The sequence below is a fragment of the Apis dorsata genome, unplaced genomic scaffold (assembly GCF_000469605.1).
Source record: "Apis dorsata unplaced genomic scaffold, Apis dorsata 1.3 scaffold_891, whole genome shotgun sequence".
Taxonomy (NCBI): Eukaryota; Metazoa; Arthropoda; class Insecta; order Hymenoptera; family Apidae; genus Apis; species Apis dorsata.
Window position 1 is genome coordinate 12,828 of NW_006264007.1, and position 9,550 is coordinate 22,377.

Below are 9,550 nucleotides of genomic sequence, written 5' to 3' on the forward strand. Positions count from 1 at the left end.
ATATTATAATATATATCTTTAATTTTCTTCTCTATAATTTATTTTATATAATTTAAATTAATTTTCTTGATTATTTCATATTTAATAATGAAAAAGATTTTAAAAATTAATTATTATCAAAAATATTATTTTTGAAGAATATAATATATAAATATTTTTTTATATTTCAGTGGAGGAAATTGCCAGCAGGAGAGAAACAAGCTTGGGAAGAAAGAGCAATTAAAATGAATGAAGATGGAGGACAACTTAAAGGAAATAATGTTTCAGTAGGCACTAATGCTTTGCAAGATGTAGTTTATGAATGTTGTTGGGATAATTGTGATTGGCAATTTGAAGATATGACTGATTGTATTGATCATTGTATTGCAGAACAAAATGGACATGTTCAATTATCCTTTATTAATGCTGCAAGCGGTATGTATTTTGTATTATTTTGAATATCATCATAAATAAATAAAATAATAATATTTAAAAAATTGAAAAATATATTTTTTCATAGATGTGGAATTTCAATGTCAATGGCGTGGTTGTGGCCGCACAAAAAAATCTGTACCTCCTTTTCCAAGTGTACAAAGACTCGCAAGGCATGTTAAGGAAGTACATATCCTTAAATCAAATGGACGTATAATACCTCCTTCGGAAAGAAGCAAGTATGATGTCAAAGTGCTGTATAATAAACTATAATAATACTATGTTAACCGGCTATGGTTTAGCTTCGTTTACCGTTGGTATGTTACTAGTTTTTGAAATTGGTTCCGCAAGTAATCTTTAATTTTACGAATTTAAAACAAATATAAAGTATCTGTCTACAGAGGTTTTTAAATCGATAAACTTTGCTAATATATTTAGGAACTGAACAAAAAATTATTATGATTAATTTTATTGAAATATGGAAATGATATGAATCAAAAATAATTAAATATTCAAGTTATTTGATTTATTTAATAATAATTATTTATTTGAAACAAATAAAATTTACATTTTAAAAAATATAACAATATTTTTCAATAAGATTTTTCCTAATAGATAAAAAAAAAATGAACTTCTCAATCTAATATTTTTTATTTTTTTAGATTTATTTTTTTAAAATTTTTTTGGATTGAAATCAAAAATATTTAAATCGAAAAACGAATGTCTGTATATTGATAGCATACATCAAAAAAATAATTATTAATATCAACAAATCAATTTAATGATGCGAATAATGGACACTTATTTGCATGTATATAATATATCATTTTAAATAATTTGTATAAATTAGTATAAATTAATATAAAATATAATTTCAAAAAAATAATTATCACTAAAAATTAAATAGTTTAAATCTCATATATATATCTCATATATAATTTATATCTTTCATATTTCAAAAATGAAGATAAATTGACTTATGATATATATAATGAATTTTTTTTGAAACATAGATATACTTTACTTGTACTTCAGAAAAAAAAAATACTCAAAATTTTTTAAAATTGATAACAGATACGATTCCGATTAGTAATATATTACTATTGTAATAGTTTCAAATTTATGCAATATATTTTATTTTCATTTACATTTTTTTTTACAGAAATTATATGGCATCAAAAGGTCCAACGGTATTGCCACCTATGGAAACAGGTAATAATATTTTACTGAAATGAATAATTTATTTTTTTTTTTAAATTCATTTAATATTTACTATAGTAATATTTATAAATATTCTTTAATTCTATATTTAAAATTTTTATTTTCTATCTTTATTATTATTATTATCATCATCATCATCATCATCATCATTATTATTATTGTTATTATTATTATCATTATTATTATTATCATCATTATAGAAACATCAGCAGCTGCGACACAAACAAGCAATATTCCTGCTACCAAACAACCAGAACCTATGTTTGTTGCTGTTCCTCCACGACCAAGTCGAGTTTTACATTCAGATGCCTATTTACGGTAAATAAATTGAATATTTTTACAATTTAATTTACATTATTAATATATATATATATATATAAATATTTGTATTACAACTATAGGTATATTGAAGCATTAAATGTAGAAAATCGGTACATATCAAATTGGGACAAACAAATGAATGCTAATCCTGATAATACACAAATTCCTGATGTAACGAAATTACCGGCTGAATGGTTAGGCAATGGTGTAGGTAACCACGGAAATGTGGTAAATGCTTTATGGACGCTCAGGAATATGATGATGCGAGATGTGTTAGCCATCAATAAAACTTTATAGTTTATAATTCGTTAAGACTTATAATCTTTACTATTCGATGCTACCTTAAAACTACAATTTTCAGGTCCGTCGATGCTAGATGAAAGACTGAAGATTTATTATTTTGAATGAGTATATTTATATTTTTAGATTTTTTTTTATTTTACAATTCTAATTAGTACTTCAAATATAACTTAATTATAATACATATTTTTAGTCATTTTCAATTTATAATAAGAGATTAATTAAAAGATTTTCTTATCATAAGATTTTCAATAACAAATGCAAGATCTGCAAATATATTTATCAGAAATAATTCAGATTAGTAAAACATTAATTTCTTCATTAAATAAAATACATATTATAAGCATTATTTTCGATACGTCTATGGATCTGTTAGGAGTAGGAAAAAAATATTACACTGTAAGAATCATCACTTTGTAAATATTTCGCTATTTTTAATTTTAACTTTTCATAACGAAAATTTTGTATTTTGTATCGCGCATCATGAAAGTGTGATTTGAAATTTCTTGTATTCATACTGTAAAATGAAACTGTACTGTAAATATTAAATAATGCACTTCAAAAAACAATTTAATATAAATAATACTATTATTGTATCTATGAATATTAATCTTATGTTATATAATCATACATTTTAATATTTAATATTTTCATTTACTTTTTTAAAAGAATTTTAATATAAAAAAAAATATTTAATAATTATTATTCATAATTTTTTTTATGATATTGATTTAATAGCTTCAATGAATAATATTACTAAATTGTATATATATTTAAAGATGAAAATAATTTTTTATAGCATAAAAATGCACAAAAATTTTCTCACTCAGCAATAAAATATTCTACGTGAAGATAACATAACTAATTTATTTGAAAGTCTGCTTATCATTTAAAAAAATTAATATATATAAAAAAAGATATTGCATTTATTAAAATTAAAAATACAATTTTATTATATTAATTATAATTAAAATTGATTGTTCTTATTAAGAAATATAAATGAATAATGAAAGAAAAAAATTATATCAATTAAATATATATTTATTATAATTATTATTTTATAATAATATTAAATAATATTAAATATTATTACAAATTAAATAAAAATAATATTGTATCTATTTTATTTTATCATTGAAATATAAAAAAATTGATAATTTAATCATATGTTATTCAACACATTTTAGTTAAAAATTTTTGAATAGAAATGTTTTCTTAAAACTTTGTTTATATATCTTTTTATTATTTCTTTTTATCATAATTTCTATTTATGAAAACGAAAANTATATATAATATATGTAATATTATATACTAAATAATATAGTGAATATAATATAATTAATATTATATATAATAATAATTAATAAGTATTTTTAATTCTGTTTCAATTTTTAATTTCTTTTTATTATTAATATTTTACTATTTATTTATAATTTCAATTTATTTATTATTTATTTATACAATAAAAAATTTTAGAATTGTCATAGAGAAAAACTATTTCATTTACTACTAATTATTCAAAATTTGATCTAGATTATTTTTTTAAAAATACATTGAAGATTAGAAATATAATTAACAAATAAGATTTATAAAAATAGAATAATAAATTTTATAAATTTTAATGAATTGAGATTGTTATGTTTTTATATTTTTTTATATTTATATCTTCAAATGAAGATGTAAGGTTTTAGATCAGAAGTCGCTCACCCGTCCACCGTTCTGCCAGTCTCCCCACTTCGTTGGATCTTTTTCATTATTTGTTATTAATTCTCCATTATTTGGATCAGTTTCCACTAAAACCAAGTCCACAAAACGTTCTTTTGGTGGTATTCCTATTATTATATCTTTTTATATCAATTGTATTTAATAATTTATGGTAATCTTAATTTCATAAAAATTATTTCATATTTACATATATGTGCTGTACTTACTAGGTATAGGTTGCAATTTTAGTTTTTTATGAAACTGTTTCATTCTTATTGATTCTTTTTTCTCTAATTTTGCATCTGGTTCTTTAACTCGCAATAAAAAACCTACGTATAATGAAGAAATATTCAATATTTTACAAATTAAAATTTATATATTACATACCTGTTGAAAATGCTTTAGATTTATACATTAATGATTTTATAGAAATTTTATTTATAAAATCAAGCATTCTGATATTAACGTAAAAACCTCTCAAAGAGACTTTTAGTTTCAAAATATCCATATTTGTATATTTTGTTGAAATGATTAATTTATTAATTTTAGTATTCTTTTGTTATGCTTTTGAAAAAATATTTTTTACATATATGATCTGTATATATATTTTTTGTAAATTGTCAAATGTTTTATATTTATTTTTTTTATTATAATTTATTATTTTAAAATAAAAAATTAAATAATATAGAAAATGATTCCTTAATAATAAAAAATATTTTTACATATAAAAATATTTTATTCAAATAAAATATTTATTATTTAATTATATTTTTTAGATATAATGAAATTTTTATTACTAAAATACATTTTAATTGCACATCCTATATAAGATATACTATTATATTCATATAATATTGCATTAAAATATCACTAGAAATCTGTCACTCGACCTTTTCTTTCCCAATCACCATATCGTGTTGGTTCTGGTCCACGTGGTCCTCCTATCTCACCTGTTTTTGGATTCATATTATTTGGAAATGGTTTTAATGGTTCTTTTTCTTGATAAGGATGTTTGCCTTCTTCGAGTTCTTCTAATTTTTCTGATTATTATATATTAAATATATTTATTTTATTCATTGTATTATTATAAAAAATTTTTAAAAAGAATAAAATTACCTATAGGTGTACGTTCTCTTAATTTTTTTCTAAATTCACGCATTCTCGGACTTTCAATCGTTTCATTTTTTTTTGAAAAAAGAAATTGAAATCCTGGAAATAAAATTATTATATTATCGTTTTATATCGTATTTAATTTTGCAAATACTTACGTATATGTAGAAATTTATTTGAAAATTTTATAGTTTCATGATTTATTTTTAGCAATTTAGAAATTATGATATTTGTAGTAAACATAACCTTATTCATTATGCGATTAAAACAAAATTATATCATATTAAAACTATATAAGACTATGTAACAAATTTTTATTAGAAATTAATTGAATTTTAATTATTAATATTATAATTGTGCAATAATTATTATTATTGTACAATTGTTAACATACATAATATATACTTTGTACATAAGATATTAAAAACTCGTAGCACAATTGAAAGAATAATTTTAGATATCAAAAGAAATATAAAAGTTGATAAAAATATTGAGATTTATTTTTAAAATTAATATTTCAAATTTAATTTTAGAATATTTAATTTCCCAATGAAAAATATAAAATAATGTATTAATATATCATATTTTAAATACATATTTTTTAATACATATTCTTGAATTATATGTTAATAAATTTTTAATGTAACAATATGTATAATTCAATACAATATATTATATTAAAATTTTAGCAATCACAACTTATAATACAATATTAATAAACTAATTTTTTACTCTTCCTAATATTATAATTTATTTAGTATAAAATTAAATCGTTATTATTTATATGTGTCTAGAAAATCAATTTTCCAAAAATATTTTAACGATTCTTAACATCCTCCATATATATATACATTCAATACTCAAAAAATAAATAAAAATATATGTAATATGTAATAAATTATAAAAGAACTAAAATTAATATTTTATAAGTATAGTATAAATAGTAAAAACTATAATTTAGTAAAAACTATAATAGTAAAAACTAGTAATATATCGATGAAGTATTATAAGTATTATCGTTAATAATCAAATAAAAAAAAATTTTTCTTTAAACTTATATTATAAATATATAATTTAAATACAAATTGTTAATTTTATTGATTAATTTAATTTTTAATATACAATATAATTGAATATATTAGATAATATATTAATGTATTAAAAATAAAAGTAATAAACATTAAATTTTTTTATTATAAGTCTAGAATAGCTTATTATAATCTTTTAACAAAACAAATCAATAAAATTATGTGATTAAAATTTAGAAGAAATAGAATTTAAAATTCTGGAATATTATAAATTTTTTACATAAAATAAACTAAACTATTATTCGAATATGTCAAATTTAAATAATTAAATTAAAATAAAAAAAAAATAAATTCAATTCAACAAATAATTTTTAAAATAAAATTTATAAATATTCACAATATGTATTTTATTATATATACATTAAAAAAAATAAATTAATTTAAAATTAAGAATATTTATCTTTTTCTAAAATTTTATATAACAATGAAAATAACACTGCTTACCAATTTATATTCATGAGCACAAATATGTTTTACGTAATATACTTTAATACAATCATTCTTGATTAACAGTTTTCACTTATTATCAGAGTTACAATATCTAAATTACATAATTTGTTTTGTTTATCTGTGTGAATTTGTTTCCTTAAATTATGTATATATTTCTAAAATTTTATAATATAAACTATATATATTAAACATTAATATAAACGAATCGTTACTAGCAAATGAAAATCGATATCTTAATATAAATCGATATAATATATTCAATAACATTTTGATATAAAATAGTTTAACTTAATTATAAATTAATAAAATGTGATTGATATACTTCTCTATAAAAGGTAAACTAATTAATTATGATTAATAATATTAAAAATATTATTAATCATATTTTAAACATAATATATATTTATTAAGTTTTTCAAATATGTTATAATTTAGTAAAGTATAAAAAAAGTTATAATTTTTCGAGTAGGCCATGGAAAAATTTTATATATATTGTAATATATGGTTTATTGTATTAATTTTACATTACTTAAAGTAATATTTATTAACAAAAAAATTTGTGCAATATTATATAATTCAAATTTAATTAAATTTAAAAACTTTTTTATTTGAAGAAGTCTTATAAGTGTATTAACCTACGTATTTAAATATTAAAATTTTTCAAATTATAATCTTTTTTTAAACAAATGAAATTAAATTATGAAGAAAAATGCATTAAAATTAATAAATTTTATATAATTCTGATTAATATAATTATTGAACAAAAAAAAAAATATATCTCTAAATAATAAATTATACTTAAAAATTATTTAAAATTTTTCATTCTATTAACCAAAAAATTAATGATTAATATAATTTTTTATATATACACATGATATTTTAAATATATGAAAAAAGAGAGAAACTAGATTTTTGTTCTAGTTTAATAATTTTATATTTAATAAAATTTATATACAATTTATAATATATATATATATTTATTATACATATCTTTATTATATACATATTTATATTTTTGAAATTTAAAATGCATTTTATATGCTCTTTAAAGAACACTGCATTATTAAATATATCATATATTCTTCAAAAACAAAACCATAGATCTATGAAGATAATGACTATAAGAGAAGCATTAAATTCAGCTATTGATGAAGAATTAGAACGAGATCCAAGAGTATTTATTTTAGGAGAAGAAGTTGCACAATATGATGGTGCTTACAAAATAACAAAAGGTCTTTGGAAAAAATATGGTGACAAAAGAGTAATTGATACTCCTATAACAGAAGCTGGATTTTGTGGTTTAGCTATTGGAGCAGCACTTGCTGGTTTAAGACCAATATGCGAATTTATGACATTTAATTTTTCAATGCAAGCTTTTGATCGAATTGTAAATGGTGCTGCTAAAAATTTCTATATGACTGGAGGAAAATTTTCTGTACCCATTGTTTTTCGTGGTGCAAATGGTAATGCTAAAGGTGTAGCAGCACAACATTCCCAATGTTTTGTAGCATCATACACACATATACCTGGCTTGAAAGTTATGTCTCCAACAACTTGTGATGATTATAGAGGTTGTTTTAAAGCTGCTATTCGAGATCCTGACCCAGTTGTAATGTTAGAAAGTGAAATGATTTATCATATTAAATTTCCTACATCAGATGAAGCTATGGATAAAGATTTTATCATACCTATTGGTAAAGCTAAAATTGAAAAACCTGGTAAACATATTACTTTAGCTACACATGGTTTAGCTGGTGTGCATACATTGAAAGCAGCAGAACTTCTGGCAGGAGAAGGAATAGAAGCAGAAGTGGTTAATTTACGTTCTCTTAGACCATTAGATTGGGATACACTTTTTCAATCTATTTCAAAAACTCATAGACTTATGACTATTGAATTAGGATGGCCTACATGTGGAATAGGTGCTGAAATTGTGGCAAGAGTTATGGAAAATCCAGTATTTTTCCAACTTGATGCACCAGCTGTACGTTGCACGGGTATTGATGTACCTACACCATATGCAGAAAATCTTGAATATGAAAGTTTACCAAAAGACCATCATATTGTAGATTTTGCTAAAAAACTTTGTGGTGTAGCAAAAATATAACTTTATTAATTTAATTAATTTAATTAATTCATAATTTCGAGAATAAAAATTATAGAATAGAATTTATTGCTAAAAAATTTTATAGTAACAAAAATGTAATTTTATTAATCTTTTTTGAGAATAAAAATTTATTTATTATAAATCATTGAATTTATTTTCTATGATATAAAATATGGTTAAAATAATGATTTAAAAATAATTTGAAGATATATTACATATTCAAAATATTGAATTTGCAGAATAAATTCATATTTCTATAGGTTTATATATAAATTTAGAAGATATACTTAATTATATTATATTAATAATTTATATTATTTTTAATTAGGATATGGATATTAAATGAATTTTTACATTATTTAATTAAATCTTAAAATCCTTTTTAAATTATAGATTATTATTTAAAAATTATATATACTTAAAAATTAATGTGTATGTTTCAGAATGTTCAAGTTTGATGCTGTATTGCTGGAAATTTAAAAATTTTAAAATATTTCATTTTCTTGAAATATTTTGTTGAATATGTAAAGTTTTGTGTAAATGGAATTCATTTCATTATTTGATATTTAAGATAGGTAATATAATATTATGACATTGTAATATTATAATTAAAAAAAAAATTTTACTTAAAAGTTTAATTATTATATTTGATAAGTGACAAGTTTTTTTTTTTTAAAATGAATTATATGAGTAATTTATATTACATATAATATAATTCAAAATAATATAATATTAAAAATAATATAGTTTTTTATATGATAAATAATATAATATTATTTAAATTTGTTTCAGCTACATATTCTTATAAAAGAATGGTTATAAATTGAAGAAAGATTAT

General features: G+C 19.3%; 4 protein-coding genes across 15 annotated transcripts in view; 2 read left to right on the top strand and 2 right to left on the bottom strand.

Moving 5' to 3' along the window:
* Positions 1 to 2,838, top strand: part of LOC102671144 (protein polybromo-1) — a 13,360-nt gene extending 10,522 nt beyond the window's left edge. For 8 of the 10 annotated variants that reach the window (XM_006623412.2, XM_031514093.1, XM_006623411.2 and 5 more), the window contains 5 exons: positions 171 to 414; positions 500 to 650; positions 1,574 to 1,623; positions 1,833 to 1,950; positions 2,034 to 2,838. In XM_006623412.2, coding sequence (XP_006623475.1) covers positions 171 to 414; positions 500 to 650; positions 1,574 to 1,623; positions 1,833 to 1,950; positions 2,034 to 2,250 — 780 coding nt within the window. In that variant the 3' untranslated portion in view covers positions 2,251 to 2,838. Of the gene's footprint in view, positions 1 to 170; positions 415 to 499; positions 729 to 1,573; positions 1,624 to 1,832; positions 1,951 to 2,033 lie in introns of all 10 variants that reach the window. The other 2 variants (XR_004151555.1, XM_031514095.1) reach the window with 2 other exon arrangements.
* An 839-nt stretch (positions 2,839 to 3,677) lies between these two features.
* On the bottom strand, positions 3,678 to 4,547 carry LOC102672820 (succinate dehydrogenase assembly factor 4, mitochondrial-like). 3 transcript variants are annotated; one of them, XM_006623422.2, is made up of 3 exons: positions 4,345 to 4,547; positions 4,185 to 4,286; positions 3,678 to 4,085 (listed from the first exon to the last, which is right to left on the bottom strand). In XM_006623422.2, the coding sequence occupies exons 1-3, from the start codon at positions 4,463 to 4,465 to the stop codon at positions 3,946 to 3,948; spliced, it is 363 nt and encodes a 120-aa protein (XP_006623485.1). In that variant the 5' UTR covers positions 4,466 to 4,547; the 3' UTR covers positions 3,678 to 3,945. The 3 variants fall into 3 exon arrangements, with proteins under 3 accessions (XP_006623485.1, XP_006623486.1, XP_031369957.1); XM_006623423.2 differs by having other exon boundaries at positions 3,902 to 4,046; XM_031514097.1 differs by having other exon boundaries at positions 3,902 to 4,097.
* Positions 4,548 to 4,733: 186 nt separating this feature from the next.
* Positions 4,734 to 5,574, bottom strand: LOC102672675 (succinate dehydrogenase assembly factor 4, mitochondrial-like). Its single transcript, XM_006623421.2, has 3 exons — positions 5,226 to 5,574; positions 5,074 to 5,166; positions 4,734 to 4,997 (listed from the first exon to the last, which is right to left on the bottom strand). The coding sequence occupies exons 1-3, from the start codon at positions 5,320 to 5,322 to the stop codon at positions 4,828 to 4,830; spliced, it is 360 nt and encodes a 119-aa protein (XP_006623484.1). The 5' UTR covers positions 5,323 to 5,574; the 3' UTR covers positions 4,734 to 4,827.
* Positions 5,575 to 7,598: 2,024 nt separating this feature from the next.
* LOC102672551 (pyruvate dehydrogenase E1 component subunit beta, mitochondrial-like) lies at positions 7,599 to 8,746 on the top strand. The gene has a single exon (XM_006623420.2). It carries the CDS (start codon positions 7,633 to 7,635, stop codon positions 8,710 to 8,712), a length of 1,080 nt encoding a protein of 359 aa, XP_006623483.1. The 5' UTR covers positions 7,599 to 7,632; the 3' UTR covers positions 8,713 to 8,746.
* Positions 8,747 to 9,550: the final 804 nt, after the last annotated feature.